Below are 17315 nucleotides of genomic sequence, written 5' to 3'. Positions count from 1 at the left end.
TTGTTCCCATTTTCTTGGAACTCTTTTGGGGATGTTTAAGCTATGGTCCTAACTTGCTATTTTTAGAGAATATTTATAAGTAGCTTGCTTGAGGATAAGCAAGGTTCAAGTGTGGGGATGTTTGATGTATATAAAAATATACATCTTTTTAGCATCAAATAATCTCTAAAAACTGCAACTTCTATCGTATAATATAGTTAAAATAACTACTTATCATAATAAAACATAATTTCAGGTGAAACCAAGCCCCAAACAAATAAACAAGCGAAAAGACGAAGAAAAACAAAAGAAAACACAAGAAAACGAATAAACACGCCCCCATGCCTCAAGAAACACGCCCCCATGCTTCTAATATAAGAAAAGACAAAATCTGGAAGCAAAAGCACGGGGCCGTGCCTCACTATCCAGATTGCCTATAAATAGTGGCTCATGTTGCACTCATTTGGTGGCCTTGAAAAGAATTCTCTCCGGTTTCACTTATAAAAACACACACTAACACTCACTTTGAAGATCTAGTGAAGAGTTTGAAGGCTTGGAGGTCATCACTACTAATCATCATCATCAACCATCATTACCATCATTGAGAAGAAATATTCATCTACATTTGGTTAGATTGCTCCAAGTTAAATCATGCATTTGTTATTATCACCCATCTTATTGTTTATCATCATGCTCATTATGAGCTAAACTCCATTTACCATCTAAAATCTATGAAGAAGCTTTGTTTTACTTGATGATTATATAAAACATGTGGTTTAGTTTAGTAAAGTACATGGTTATTTTACAATTATCTTTTGATGAGAAATGTTTCACCATCTTAAAATACTAATTCAAAGTTGGTGATTGTCAATTATATTGGCAATCGTTCATGATCGATTCATGTTCTTGAAAGATAGAAATACTTTGATACATTATCGAAACATGGATCCTTATATTGTACCTAGAAATGATGAGATATAAGTTATGATGTATTTCTCTAAGTCTTGGTAATCCGAAAATGGCTTTGCTTAGGATATCATGCTTGTTAAAGAAATCATATGTTAACGGAATGTGTAATTATAACCTACATAAATCAACCAAGGGGAGGTTGTGTGAGTTAACTACAACCACTCGAAGTTGTTAGGACTGGTATTTGAGAAATCGAAGTCAATTCTAATCATTCTACTTTACCAACTGCTTATCTACTTAAATTGACATTCTCGGGGTAGCATGCTATTAAGCATAGGATGGACTTGAAAATATGCATGCTATTATTCATTATGTCATAGAATGTGTTCACTCCAAAATGAGGATCATAATTCCATCATATATTATTAGGACAAGTCTATCACATGTTTAACTATTAATCATCAAGGAACAATGGAGTGGATTCTAGATATTAGATGGTAACCTTCGCATAATTGAATAATTCGTTTAGAATTTCTTATCTTGGTCACCTATGTATTAAATATAAGTATCTACATTTTATAAAAAAGTTCAAAAAAATTGACTCCAAAATGATTAAAACCTCCGATTAAAGTAAAACAACGATTTATTATTAGAAACCTTTGTGTCCACGGATCGATACTTGGTTCTTACCAATACTATTCTACATATACGATAGGTACACTTGCCTATTTTGTGTGTGTTTAGTCTTTGTAGAAATCACTTTTATAAATTTAAAACACGATCTTGTGCAAAAGCAAATCATCCCATCCTATCATATTTTTATACAAGCCGCGCACACGCACATCAAAGTTTTTTGGTCACCCTACACTTGAAATTACAAACAAGAAAAAAAATATATAAAAATGTTGTCTTGATTTATTCTAGGCGGCCACTTGTTTCCATTTTCATATTCAACAATCAGATCACGAGTTTTATAATTAGGAAATAATATTAAAAGTAAACACCAATAATTACAACCTTCCAAAGTTATCTCTATACATCAAAAATACTAAAATACCTCATTAAAACACATTAAAAATAGGAACCTAATAATTACAATAATACCACAATCAATGTAGTCTATTGATCAATCTTAATCAAGGGTTATAGATAACTTCTAGCATTTCTTGCAATAAATTGATTTCTCTCCTGAACCATCCCATATATATATATATATATATATATATATATATATATAAACGAGGGTGTTATTTAGAGAGAACTCCTCTTAAAGAGAGAACTAGAGAAATAATAAAGAATTATTTTAACTTTTTTTTAAAGTATTTTGTAATTTTTTTTCTTTCATTTTTCTAATAAGTTGATATTGTTTCTTAAAAAAACTGTCGATATACTGCATATGTGCAATAGTGTGCATTTCATATACATAATAGTTTTTTATTTCATATAATATAACACAATTGCATTATACAAAACATACTATTGGATATATGAAAATACAACATTATTGCTTGTATGCATTACACGCTATTACATATATGTAATACAACACTAATGCACATATGCACTAAATGAATTTTTTTTATTTTTGTATGTAAAATAACATTATTGCACATATACAATACAAACAATTACACATATGATATTCAACACAATTGCACAAATAATATACACACTAGTGCACATATGCAATATAAAAAAGTCGATGTATTACATATGTGCACTACAACAAGAATTTTTTTTTTCTGATGAAGAATAACAACATATAATTAAGATGAAAGAATAAAAAAAATAAAAATAATTTTTTTTAATTATATTAAAAACATTTCTTTATTAGTTCTGTAGTTCTCTCTCTAAAAAGGAGTTCTCTTAATCATATATATATATATATATATATATATACATATATATAAATGCCTGATACATTAATCCTTTATCGTAAAATAGGTAGGCGACACTATGGAACGTCGATTTTCAATACCCGCGCCAACCCTAAAATCACAACCACGTGAGCCGGTCTTCGTCCACCTCTGCTCCCATCGATCCCGTCCACCTTCACCATCACCGTTCATGTAACATCTCGAATTTTTGTATTTGTATTCGTTTGTGTTTAACCCGACTTGGAAATATTATTTGGATCTTTTATATTAATAAAAATTGTATTCAATTTGGTTTAACCTATTTTATATCCTCATAACTTTCAAACATGTCAAACAACTCTTAGAAACCCTTAAAATCACTTATTTTGATTTATAACGCATTTTTATAAGTATAGGGGCTAAAATTGTTAGAAAACAAACTTTGGTCAGATACCCCTCCCCGAGTCACGCGTAGGAAACATCCTTGCTCCCTTGCACCGAGCGCGAAAAATTGTTTTGACTCGTTTATTCGTTTTTAATGTTAAATCTTACGTATTTTGATCTAAATCCCGAAATTTAAGCCCCAAGATAAGTCATACGATATTGTAACATGTCCAAATTCATACCTATGATTTTATAAACAATTTTTGTTAGTTAAAATACTTGATTTTGTCATTAATTGATTATTTCGTTTCCTAATCGAGTTTTTTTACCTAATAAACAAGTTTTAAACTTAATATTTAAACAAGGCATATCATAAAACCCGAAATTGTTACTTCAACATCAGCCACCATCTCTGTATTCTCGAATTCCCTACCCACATTGTCGATTTATTCATGATTATTCAAGTTCTTCAAGCCTCCGTTGACTTTCAAGCTTCAAAACTCTTTGACCTCGTTTGTCTCGTTGTTCCTTAATCGACCCGGGTAAGTTGTCTTCTGGTAAAACATGTATTTTCATCTAATTAACAAAAACACACAGTCAATTTCGCTGCTTGAGGGAGATTCGGTGGTCAATTTGATCCCGGTCCGTTTAAGGGCAACAAAGTTAGTTTTAATGGTATTTCAATTACTACTAATTCTCGTCAAAACTAGCTTTCTGACCAGAGGACTTTTTTATTCGTCATGACATTTTGAGTGTACTGGCCAGAACCCAACTCCCAGTTCGAAGTTCAAATTATGAACAGTACTAGCTTGCTGATACATTAAATATTTCATATCTTGAGTATTATACATTTGTTTGACCTGATTCCAACGACTATGCTCTCGATTTTAATTTTGCTTTATTGTCTCCAAGTTTTGGGTTCATTCCTGTCGGATCAATCAGCACGTTATATTCCTCGTTTAACATTATTTTATTATAATCTCGCCTAATTAAAAATGTGAGTAATCACTCCCCCGTGTTATTGTTTTTAAAAAATTTTTGGGGACTCTATGCGTACTTATTAATGCTATCATTTGCTTGCATTTTAACTGTGGATACTCACGATATTGGTTTGCTTATTTGTTTTTATATATATCATATTATCTATCAAAATCTGGTGATTACTTACTCAACATTTGTTGTTGACAAACCTATTTTTACGCATATTGCAGGAGGTTTATCTTGGATGGTTGAAGTTATTGACTGGCTTAATTATTTGACTTTAAAATATTTTGAATATTGTGTACTTGGTTTTAATTTAATAAAGTAATTAGATATTGTCCCTAATATGTATGTTAGTGCCTTGTGAGTTGTGAGCAATCACTTCGCGCCCACGCGTTTCCGCCTTAGGTTTGGGTGTGACAATTCAGCAATTCGTGACCGTCCAACGATTCCGTCCACCGTCGAAACCATCAGCCACCGTCGTGATACACCATCGCCTATTGTTGTTCACAGGTTTGTTCAGATTTTTTATAAGAACTGAAATTAGAATTGAAGCAAATTGATCATTTAGTCTTTGAAACCAATCCAATTAATCATCAATTTGAAGCTTCAATCGATAAATTTTGACTTTGAGTGGTGGTTTTTAACCTTTGAAAATATCATATTATAAGGCTGGACGTTTTAGGCTTTAACCTTGAACGTTTTTCACGTACGTAATGTACATTAAGCGATTATTGTATGTTAACTCACCCCTATATATATATATATATATATATATATATATATATATATATGTATGTGTGTGTGTGTTGATTTTATAATTTATTAAAATTCTTTTATATATATATACATATATATGTGTGTGTGTGTGTTGTTTTTTTAATTTATTGAAATTCTTTTAATTAAATAGGTAAATTGACTAATTTGTCCTATTGCGCAAGACACATGACTTGAATTAACGAGAAAAACTAACTAGGTTACGGCCAAAGGACAAAACAGTGTTGAATTTGTAAACAAATCAATTTTGAAGATTAAGAACAACGAGTGAAATTGAGTTTAAACATAAATAATAATTTTTGTAATTCTGAACCAATAAACCGCCAAAGGTACAATAAACACCCATACAATTAAACAAGTCTAATGAATAAAAAATCAAGAGATAGTAAAGAGTTGGTACAACATAAAGTTTCTACAAATATACATCAGACTGTATCCAAACAATCAACAACAGCAACCCATGTTCATATCGGAAGCTCTTCATCTGATTCTGAACATTAGATCTGTTTCATTATTAATCAATAGATCTTCTTTCTTATAAACCATTCAATCAAAACTTTGATAACACAATCTCTCTCATGAATTCTTCAGGTGCTGCAACAAACACAGAAACCACACCTCAGACAAAAAAAGAACATTAAATATTGTTTTTGGTCATGTTTTATATGTAAGTACCTTTGCCACCAGTGAAAAGATTAAACTGCCCAACCGCCTGTCGCAGGAACATCTCGACCCCACTAACAATAATGGCACCTGCCGCTTCAGCATCGGCTAAAAGTGTCGTTTTCCTAGGCGTGTAAACAGCATCAAATACAACAGAGTAATCTCTCAAGGTTTCCTAAAATAATTATAATAAGAAAACATGTACTGTCACTTATTAGAATATTAACTAGTACATTAAATTTTGTTAAGGACAGTTAATGTTTGAATAACTAACCTCGGAAACAGGGATTCGGTTTTTATTCGGGTGCATCCCGATGGGTGTTGCATTGGCAAGGACCGCGCCTTTTTCGGGTTGGAATGTCGTCAACTGTTCAAATGGCAAAGCTTGACCCGACACTGCTTGAGCTAGTGATTTTACTCTATCTTTAAAAACAAACAATAGAGTATTAGCTTTCATTATTCACTTGGCACATAAACTTAAAACATAGAGACAGTAAAGTTGATATACTTTGGCTTTTCAAAGTCAAACATACCATAGTCAATATCAAAAACTATAACTCGGGCTCCCCTACTTTTGGCGCCAAATGACAAAGCTCTCCCTGCACCACCGGCACCAACCAACACAAATTGTTTCCCGGTTAAGGGAGAAGGAAACGATGCTTCTCCATTCACCAGACCTCGAGCTGCAGTTAAAGGGTAGTTTGGTCATTTTCTAAAGTTTAACAGAAAATTTAAGCCACGTTCATTTTAGGGAACGTCCATGTTACAAACCTGCAAACTATTGGACTAAAGGCGTCCATCAATGTATTATTATTATTATTATTATTATTATTATTCTAGGGGTACGTATTTCTGTCACGACACGAACCTAAAATAAAATTTGAGGGTTTGGATCAGTTTTGGGTTGAACCCATTGGTTGACCTGACAAATTTGCTATGTGACCCATATATAACCCATTTGATATTATGTGTATATTTTTGAAATGTTCTTCTATGTTATAACTAAACTAATTCGATATTATGCAGCATTAAAAAGATGAAATTTTAACAAGTTTATATAGTTTAAATGTAGTTATATTAGTTTTCAAATGTTCTTTTTCTTTTTTTTCCTAATACCTTTAAGTGCATCTTCAATTGCAGTTATAGAAGCTTCACAATCTGTATTATATCCAATCAGTTTCCCATCACTTAGCCTTTTTACAATAGTGTTAACCGCGCCTATAGCCTGAAAGACAAACCAACATTGCATAGGTTATTAAAAAAACTATAAGTTTAGCAAATCAAAAATAAAATTAAATAGCTGAAATGATAATATCAACCTTAGCTAGAGGATGCACTTCATCACAAAATTCCATCACTGCTTCCTTGTATGGTATCCCAACACTGCAAGTAATAATCAAAAGTCAAATCTTGCGGTCAACGTGTATGAGTATGCACATACATACCTGTAACCAGCAAAGTCAGGACTTTCATAAACATTAAAGAACTTTTTAAGATCATCCACAAACATTGGAACATAAACACCATTATAGCCCACATGTCTGAAAGTAGGATTATGCAAAATCGGGCCTTTGCTATGGCTAACGGGCTTTGAAATCAACCCAAAAACTTTTGTATCTGCATCAATATGCTCAACTCCGTATGCTTCTCTAAGGCTAGCAAGAGTTGGTAGACCAGCCACTTGATTCCCTTCAAGTGACCCATACACTAGCACGCCCCCAAATTTCGGACCGAGTAATTGACTAATAAGCCCACGTTCACCCGTTGAGTATGCAATTAAAGGTACCTGCATGGATACAAATATTTTAAAGGGCAGGCCTTCTTAAAGTCTTTTATAAAAGAAAAATAATTTGTACCTGGCAATGTGAAAGCAAATGAAAGATTCTTGATAGTTCTGTGATATCGGTTGCGGATGTGACAAGTTTAATAATATGTGCACCGGTTGATTGCATTCGTGTTACAAGATGGCTTAAATCCTCCTTTGAAGACGTGATTTTATCAACAAAAGAAGAAACTATTATCTTGCAGTTGTTTTGCTGACTCAGCTTGTGTTTTTCCATTATTTCAAAAGCTACCTGAGTATTATATAAATGTACGTGCACATATTATGATAAGTTGATATCTATGTATTGTTTGCATACAGTCAAATAATTGTTAATTACTATATATTGTTACCTGAAGCTCCAAGTCAATATATTCTGCTCCTAATTCTTTAGCAAGTATAAGTACTTCTTGCCTTGTCTTTTCATCACCATCATATAATCCACCATCCCTTTTTGGTCTAAAAAAAGATTAATACCTTATTAAATTGTTAGGTGGATATTAATGTTATAACCAAAGTAAGAAACAAAGGGAAAAGTGCTGCTATTTTGGGTGCCATTTTTCTACTTAGGCAGCATTATATTATGAGCATATATATATTTCTTTTAGCCAAGGTTTAAAAAGGCGGAAACGAGCCTCGAGGCGGACCGAGACGTAAGCCTCGAAACATAATTAAAAAAAAATAAAAAAATATATATAATATATATTAATCACACTTTTAATACTAAAAAAATAAATATGTATATATTATATATATTATCACACTTTTAATACTAAAAAATTAAATATGTACTTGGTTTTAAAAGGCGCGCCTCAGGCGTGAGGCGCCCGAGGCGTTTTTGAAAGCGCCTTATTTTACGTAAGGTGCTAAAATACATGAGGCGCCATGAGGCGGCGCATTAGCTGGCGAGGCGTGAGGCGCTTGAGGCAACGCCTCATGTGATTCAGTCCAAATTAGATTGAAAATGTAGCTGTTTGGGCCATCTGCTTAAAATAATAACGTTGGGGCTCATCTATAAAACATTACCCAACCGTATTATATATATTTATCACTCTATATTTAATTCAAACCACTCTTTAATTTTCGTATTCAAAGTTTATCTTCTCCAAATATCAACCTTATAAACGTTTCAAGTTTATCTTCTCCTTAGTTATCACTACCATCTTTTAAATCAGTTCAAACTCACCTAATTATTACACATATGTTTATAACTCAAGAGGTATTTTTCTTCATTATTACTTTTTACTATACCTTTTACTTTTTACTCTAAGAATTTAAGTGTTTTGCAACTTCTAAATATGTTTTTATAATGTTTAACCTACGTATTAAGTATTCATGTTTAGTTTTACAAATATTTTTTTATCTTTATGATTGATTTTCAAGTGAAATATGCCATGTATAATTAATTTTTAGTATTTTTAAATTGAGCGCCTCACATACGTGAAGCTCTCGCTTCGCGCCTAGCGCTTTGCGCTTCGGAGTTTTGAACCAAAATGCCTCGCCTCGCCTAACGCTTTTATTAAACCAAGAATATGTATATATAATCTAAATAAATAATGTTAGTTTTATAAATTTTATGTAAAATTTTATAAGTTTATGGATCAAATATAAACTAGTGAAGATAAACGGGCTAAATGTTAAGGTACACACACTAATTTTACACTTTTTATGTAAAAGTTAAAAACTTTTAGAGACTAAATGTAAACATGTTTTAGATAGAAGGTTAAATTTTAAAATACCGATACTTTATTAAACCTAAAAGGCTAAAACGCTTCTTCACGCAGCTTCTACTTATTCCTGCAGCCGCTCTTCTTAATTTTCGGTAGGCTTCCGGCATGCTTCCGACGCCGGAATTAGCCGTCGGAAGTCGAGAAGTGCCTTGTATCTCTATTAATACCATATTCAACAAAAAAAAGTCCAAGAAATAAAAAAAATTGGCATATTTTACAACTTCTAGTGAGGCTTAATCCTCACTGCCTCGCCTCGACGCCTCACCGCCTCGGACCGCCTCAAACCGCCTCACAAAGGTCAAGGCTTAGGTTTCGGTATACCCTTATGAGGCTAAGCCTCTTAGGCGTTTTTCTATCGAGGCTGCCGAAGCGTAAGCCTCGAGGCGCGCCTCGGAACGCCTTTTTAAACCATGCTTTTAGCTAGAAGATTTTGAGCTTGATGTACATGATGTTTTTAGGATCAACAAATGTATTTATGTTGGGCTCAAAATTGATAGGAGTTCTTGAAACTGATAATGGTGACGTGGAATTTTAATGTTCAAGGTCCTACAAATTATCACATCTTTGTGGTTAATAAATTATGTTTGGGGACCAGATCCAGAATCCCTTAAAAAGATGAAGAGTTTCTTAAAAAGTTTAATAAAAAAAATAAATTCCAAAGAGTGAGCAAAATTAGGATGTCAGGCTGGTGGGTTGAATTTTTTTCAACTCAAACACGAACTGTATTTTAATTCGTGTAAAATAAATCAACCACAACCCGCACACCTTTAATATCGTTTAATGAAAACATGATCTGTTTAACTTATTAATCAAAATGTGACATATAGGTTGGTTATTTATTATCAAGTTGTAAACATGTTAATTTGGTTGAGGGTTGTGAAAATAATGGGTTAAAGACTTAAAGGCATCAAAAATGGGTTGAATGGTTTGATTAAAGAGGCTGCTAGTTGAGTTTCTTAACTAAACGAATCAAATAGGTAAAGCCATGTACAAACCATTTAACTAAGGTATATTGGTTTTTATTAATCAAAACTATTACTTTTTGGTCGCTACCGGTCTTAAATAACGAATTGGCTGCTGACGTTTTCATGTTTTAATTTTAATGTATTTGTTCCTAACGGTCCGCGACTAACAGAATCCTAACGCCGTTACTTTCAGGTCACCGAAAAACGCTTTTGGCCGGAAAACATAGTTGTCAATAGCGAATAGCGGAAAATAGCGACACACTACCTGTATGCTACATAGCGAATAGCAGTAAATAGCGACTGCTATTTCGTGTTTAGCGGTAAAGTAGTAAAAAAATTTATAAATATAAAAAATAGCTATTTATAATCTTTATATATATATATAATGTCAATTTTAAACTTATTTATGTATAGATTTATAAGGACTAAATGTAAAGTAGTAATAATAGAAGGGTTAAATATTGAAATAGACAAACTAATTTCAAACTTTTTATGTTAAAATTGATAAGTTTTAGGGACCAAATACAAACAACTGAAAGGTAAAAGGGGTTAAATGTTAAAATATGTAAAGTTATTTAAACCTAAAAAACCTAAAACAAAGACACAGCCGCTTATGCAGCCATGTATTCTTCTTCTTCCTTGTTTCCGGCAAAAACTGCAGCTCCGGCACCGGAACCGCCAGAAGTCACTATATTGTCGCTATTTAGCCGCCAAGTAACATGTAGTGGCATAAGGCCGATACGCTATGAAGCGCGCTATAGTCGCTATTGACAACTATGCCGGAAAAGTCACATTTTTTGCCGGAAAACTCAACCTGAACATCGCCACCACCACCAACTGACTCACCAATCATCACCAACCAACCACCACCGCTTGAGCACCACAAGCCGACTTCAACGATGGTTCTAAGGTTCTGACAACCTCAATAATTAGGGCTTTTGTTATAAAAAGGTTTGTAAAGGTCCAATCCAAGGTTACAAAGATGTTTAGGACGAAAATGTTAGAGTTTTTCGGAAAAAATGTGAGTTTTCCGGCAAAAAATGTTTTATAGGCGACCTGCAACTACCGCGTTATGATTATGTCAGTCGCGAATCGTTAGAAACAAATACATTAAAAGATTGGACCGTCAGCAGACAATTCATTAGTTAGGACTGGCAGCGACTAAAAAAATAATATTTGAGATGAATAAAAACCAATACACCTTTAATTAAAAAGTTCAAGTAGAACATGACATGTTTTTAAATGGTTAAAATATCAACTCAAAACTGATTAATTTCATGTTATGTTCGTATCATATCAAAAATTGTCACCTAAGCAACATTATGTTATATTTAGGCCATTATTATATACCTTTAGGCTTTTTAATTAATAATATAAAAAAGTATCATTACAAATTAAAGAATATTTAGATGAGATTTTAAAACTTGTTTATTTACTTGTGAAAAAACAAAATGCATCAAACTATTTCAAAAATTTGAAATTAAAGCTTTTAGTATTTCGTTTTGCTCTTCAAAAATACAAATAAGAAAAAACTAACAATTTTAGTAGCTCACACAAACACTATTATACGGGAATATGAGATAACCTTTGTACGAAATAAAGGGCCACAATAAATAAATAACACCAGCAAAAAAAATGTATTGGAACCGGTTGTGGGTCCCACTCAATATTTTGCAAGCTGGCGTAGAAAATCAAAGAGCATATAGACTAGTTGGCTTTTTGATCTTTGTTTGTTTGTTCTCATTTTGTTTTTATATAATTCCAAATTGTAATAGTTGGAAACAATACAGACACATGAACGTGACAAGCAGCATAAAAATCGTTCATGTGTTTCTAAAGTCAAGATTGTCACCCATTAACTATATGTATTGTTTTTGGATACGTAAATGAATTCAGTCACTTTGCAAACCAATTTCAAATTAAAAAACTGTAAAAAAATACATAATTACGTGTAGGTATTTCTCTAAGTATGATATGCAAATCATGTAACTAACCAACTATGTTAACCTTATACGGTTCTTTATTCAAAATTTATTCTGATACGCTTGTTTATTTAAAAATGGATTATTATGTAGATAATTAGTGAAACTAATAAGCTTTTTTAAGTTGAAAGTTTGTATAGACAGGAATGTAACAGCGAATTGGAAAAGAACTTTAAAATAAGTTCGGTAGGAAAATGACATCTTCGGTTTCGATTATTTTTTTTATGAGTAATAAATTACAAGAAAATGACAAGCTTTATTAAAAAACTTAATAAATTGAATTTCTAAAATTTTGAGTGTGGGTTTAGTTTAAAAAGGTTCGCATTAAACCCATAAACATTTTAGACAAACAAGTTTTTGTGTTAACGTCACATATTTACGGGTGTACTTGTTTATCTAATTTACTTAACCTTTTTTTTTCTATTTAATAAATGTGTTTTGTGCAATAACTTAAACTATCTTGTCATTTAACATATATCTTGCTATGTATATCATGTTTATATTATGTCATATTGTAATATTAACAGTGTACATGCTAATCTAATTTACTTAACCTTTTTTTGTTTAATAAAATGTGTTGTGTATGGTAACTTAAACTATCTTACTATATATTATGTTAAATTTTTAGTTGACAGAGTATAGATCTATAATTTCTTTAAAAAAGTTAAAAGTAATATCTGAATTTGTAATTTTGCAATATTAATATATAAAAAGAAAAAGAAAATAAAGTATTTTATTCAGGTTCAACAAGTTGTGTTTATGTAAATTCACGAGAAGTCATGTATTAAGTTCGATTTCATGCTTATTAAAGCATTCGCATCCATTGTTTTATTTAAAAATTCAAAATTACATTAAAACATACTAAATATTTTTTGATAATTAAATAATATTTTTTATTCACTATTTTTTTTCTCTCGTTAACTCACAATCATTTTCAAAAAATATTAGAAATTATAATTTGAAACATGAACTTTTCAAATATAGACAAAAATCACTGAATTTTTTATATTTTACTTACAACAACCTAAACCATTCTATGTTTAAAAACAACTCCCTGTATAAAAACAAGGGAATTTAATAGACGAATTATGAATGCTTTTAGACCACTTTCAAGTTCATGTCAGGTTCAATTTGATAACCACAAACATGACCGGTTTCAATAATTCTTCTTATTGTAAACTAATGCCACTCGACATGAATAATATAATCTTTCAAAATCCATTGTAATCACCAATAGGTAACCAGAAAACTTAAATTATAAAATAATCATGTATATTATACTAATAATAAAAACCATGAGAAACAGTCCATGAACGGTAACGTAAAAGAGGGAAAGATGACGCAGCACACGAGTTGTACGCCGTGCAATTCTAATTGTACGTACCGGTAGACGACAACAATCGGCAACGGTTTGTTACAAACAATGGTTGGAAGATCTCGTGCCGGTTCGAAAGCCGTCAAGCAGTCTAACCTGACCTCCACAAGGTCTGCACCTTCATTCTTGGCCCGGACCATATCGTCGACCATGTGTTCAACGGAATGACTCATCAACGGTACACATACCATTGTTGTTTTTTTCAACAAACCCACACTACCCATTTTTCTAACTATTAGTATTGGTATCCAAGAACCAACAAAATCTTTTTTTTTTTTTTTAAAAAAGTTGGCTCTTGTTAATGAGGGAGGATTTGGATTGGGAATTTATATTGGGAAAAAAGTTGGTAAGAGATTGGGGGTTGGTGAGTAAAATAATGTGGCAGGTATTAGCTGTTGGGGAAGATTAATTATTAATTTATTAATTACATTGAATTGGACAAGTCAAACATGTGCAAATGGAAGTGAAGAACCCTTCAATGATGGTGCAAAATGATTAAGAAAATGGTGATTTTGTGAACAAGACAGGAGGAAATTTGAAAATGGAAGGAAGGAGTTTGAAGAGGTAGGTCCCAGCAGAGCCCAGTTGGACCCGCAAGACTTACCTCGAAGAGGGACGTCTGCGCAGTTGAACCCGCAAGACTCCTCGAAGAGGGACGTCTGCGCAGTTGAACCCGCAAGACTCACCTTAAAGAGGGACGTCTGCGCAAAGACCAACTGGATCCGCAGGACCCACCACGCTTAGAGAGATGACGTCCTTACGCGCAGTACGCAAGCTGTTCCCGCAGGAAAAGCCTCCCAATGGTGAAGTACCCCGCCCGTTCCCGCAGCTGCGGACACAAGCCATCAGGGAAAGCTACCCTCACTAACAACAAGGCTACACGCACAAGGCACTAACTCTCAATAATTCAGTAGTCACCTGAAGTAATGAGCAAGGCGGGAATACTCCCGCCCAAATGAGCCAGTCTGTACGCTTCTGGAAGATCTGTTGTACTATATCTTGCTCATTCCTTCATTTAACGTTACTCCGGTCCCAAGGCCAGCGAGTAACCGAGAAACCCCGGTAACCACAACCCCAGCTACTGGGGGGAACACCGACGAGCATACACATTTTACGAACACTACCCCGGTTACCCAAGCCGGGGCAAGTGTAGTAAATTTTACGAACACTACCCCGGTTACCCAAGCCGGGGCAAGTGCAGTAAACAATCTCTCCCTGGGATTCACCGATGCCCAGTTGGAGAGACAACAGACGAGGCTCCCCCGCCAAACACTCGATCAAGTTAAAGCGTGGGCCGAAACACGTCAAAAGGAATTCCAACCTGAGTTGGATGAACGCTTGCGTTCACTCCAACAGGCTGACGAATTCGGAAGCACTCGACAACAGCTCAACATGAGCAGTGAGTGCGAGTACTCGGACGAAGATCGGGAGGAATCCGACACCGGCGCAAACCCTCGCCATAGGGCGAAAGGGAAGCGTAAGGAAATGGACTTCCAACCAAGAAGGAATTTCGGAGAAACTTTCAAACCGACGAATGCGGGGAAACCCACGTGACTTCTCCAGAACCTTTAGACCAACTGCTGCAAATGCGGGAACGTCCAAGTTTGCAAGGGACATTGCGGAAGCAATCGCCCCGAGAAGTGCCAAACAGATGTCCAACATCGGCACTTATGATGGTATATCCGACCCAGACGATCACCTGAACAGATTCATAGCGGGGGCAACCGTCAGCAACTGGACGGAACCCACGTGGTGTTATATGTTCCAGATGACGCTGGTTGGAGCGGCCAGGGCGTGGTTTGATCGTTTATCGGTCCACCACATCTATGATTGGGCGGACTTCCAACACAAGTTCAGCCAGCACTTCAGTCAACAGAGGAAATATACTGAAGAGCAGTGGACGATCCTCAACTGCGTTAGAGAGGAGGATGAATCTTTACTAGACTTCATCACTCGCTTCAACTCGAAGAAGCTGAGTCTGGGCACCATAAGCGAAGATCTTGTTCGCGCCGCCTTCATCCAGGGTGCCGAATACCCAGAGCTTATCCGCACGTTGACGGGTAAAGACGGCATGCCATCCACGTGGGATGCCATCATGACGGCGGCCAAGCGCTTTGCCGAAACGGAGAAGCAACTGGGTAGGGATCTTCCCCAGAGTACACACCTCTACACGCAGAGGACTAGAGAAAACAACGTCCGGACCGCCCGGCAAAACAAAAAGAGGAAGCTGGGTATCTGGCAGTCAAGAGTAAAGTTTGACACCTCATCCAGCTCTCGCCCTCTAGTAGGCGGAAGGGATAACACGCACCCATCAAGCCGACAATCCCGATGGACGCCACTCACAAAAAGCGTCACGGAGATATTTGCCACCGAAAAACTCCCATGGCCAAAAGCTCCAATAATCCGGCAGCGACCTAATGCGGATCAGAGCAAATCCTGTGACTTCCACGGGACAAAGGGTCACAACACTGAGGAGTGTACATCCTTGAAGGATATTGTTGAAACATTCGTCAATGATGGAAGACTTACGCATCTCGTGGCATCAATCAAGAATGGAGGGAGGAAAGCCCGTTGACATCAGCATCCACATGGTTCATACTAACATCAGAGGAAGAAAAAGACGAACGACAGAACCATGCGCGTGGAAGGAAGCTGAGGTGCGCTTCCCGCGAGTGCCAAGAGGACCCAGCAAAGAAGGCCCTATCGTCATCAAAAGCCAGCTGGGGCACTACATCAATTCCCGCACTCTTGCTGACAACGGCGCCTCGTCAACGGTGATGTACAGGCAGTTCTTCGACAAGCTAGATGACGAAGACAAGGAACGCCTGGAAACGGTCTGCGCCTCGATGGAAGGGTTCGACAGCAGCACAAACACCCCCCTGGGTATCCTATCTTTCCCCGTCACTCTCACGGACGGGAAATACTCCCGCACAGAAGATGTGGACTTTGTCGTGATAAGGAAGCCACACCACACATACGACATTCTCTTCGGGAGAGACGGGATGGCAAGATTCAACGCCGTGGTATCTTCAGTCCACGGCATGATGGGATGGCCAACAGCTGAGGGTGTAGCGATGATCACCGGCTTTCCCCAGGTATGCATCGCATCTGTCTCATCTAAACCCAAACCAAAGATGGCTAAACCAACCATCACCAAACCGGAAGAATGGGCCTTCAATGGCAAATACCCTGACCAGGCCGTTACCATTGGCCCAACAGTCATTGATCCCACGCGCACCTTACTCAAACGCTTACTACTGAAAAACGCTGACATCTTCGCATGGACACCAGCTGACATGACTGGTGTACCTCGAAGTAAGGCAGAGCATAAGCTGAAGTGTGACCCGGCTTTTACGCCAGTCATAAAAAAGCGCAGAGTAATGGGGGCGGAACAAGCTAACGCGTGTAGAACCCAAGTCAAGGAACTCCTTGACGCGGGCATCGTACGCGTTAGCAGATATCAAACATGGGTTGCAAATCCCGTTATGGTACCGAAGAATAACAAACAATGGCGCATGTGCATAGATTTCAAAGACTTAAACAAAGCATGCCCCAAAGATTGTTATCCGTTACCCGAAATTGATCTTAAGGTAGATTCGTTAGCACCGTTTCGCATTAAATGCTACCTGGATGCGTATAAGGGGTACCATCAAATCCACATGGCCGTTGATGATCAGGACAAAACCGCTTTTCGAACGCCCGATGGCACATTTTGTTATCAAATGATGCCATTCGGACTTAAGAATGCCGGGTCCACATACCAACGCCTGATGGACAAAGAGTTTCATGCCCAAATTGGGAGGAACTTGGAAGTCTACATGGATGACTTGGTCATCAAAAGCCCTGACGCAGAAGCGATGTTGAAAGACATCGAAGAAACTTTCAACACGCT

The 17315-nt window shown here is 35.8% G+C and overlaps 1 protein-coding gene across 1 annotated transcript; it reads right to left on the bottom strand.

Moving 5' to 3' along the window:
* Window positions 1-5231: 5231 nt before the first annotated feature.
* On the bottom strand, window positions 5232-13782 carry LOC143620550 (bifunctional 3-dehydroquinate dehydratase/shikimate dehydrogenase, chloroplastic-like). Its single transcript, XM_077092225.1, has 10 exons — window positions 13433-13782; window positions 7725-7830; window positions 7406-7624; window positions 6995-7335; window positions 6869-6932; window positions 6666-6774; window positions 6083-6232; window positions 5824-5972; window positions 5562-5724; window positions 5232-5480 (listed from the first exon to the last, which is right to left on the bottom strand). The coding sequence occupies exons 1-10, from the start codon at window positions 13645-13647 to the stop codon at window positions 5437-5439; spliced, it is 1560 nt and encodes a 519-aa protein (XP_076948340.1). The 5' UTR covers window positions 13648-13782; the 3' UTR covers window positions 5232-5436.
* Between the last annotated feature and the right edge of the window lie 3533 nt (window positions 13783-17315).

The sequence above is a fragment of the Bidens hawaiensis genome, unplaced genomic scaffold, assembly GCF_021521415.1.
Source record: "Bidens hawaiensis isolate Kalapana, Puna unplaced genomic scaffold, B.hawaiensis_p1.1 tig00002602_1, whole genome shotgun sequence".
Taxonomy (NCBI): domain Eukaryota; kingdom Viridiplantae; phylum Streptophyta; class Magnoliopsida; order Asterales; family Asteraceae; genus Bidens; species Bidens hawaiensis.
This window is presented reverse-complemented; position numbering and strand designations above follow the sequence as displayed.

What these genes read in the sequence shown, in the direction of transcription:
- LOC143620550 (XM_077092225.1), bottom strand. Translation starts at nt 13,647, where the DNA reads ATGGGTAGTGTGGGTTTGTTGAAAAAAACAACAATGGTATGTGTACCG. An exon ending in CCTGACTTTGCTGGTTACAG is followed by an intron (nt 6,933 to 6,994) that starts GTATGTATGTGC and finishes TATTACTTGCAG; the next exon opens with TGTTGGGATACCATACAAGG. An exon ending in AATTGAAGATGCACTTAAAG is followed by an intron (nt 6,233 to 6,665) that starts GTATTAGGAAAA and finishes CTTTAACTGCAG; the next exon opens with CTCGAGGTCTGGTGAATGGA.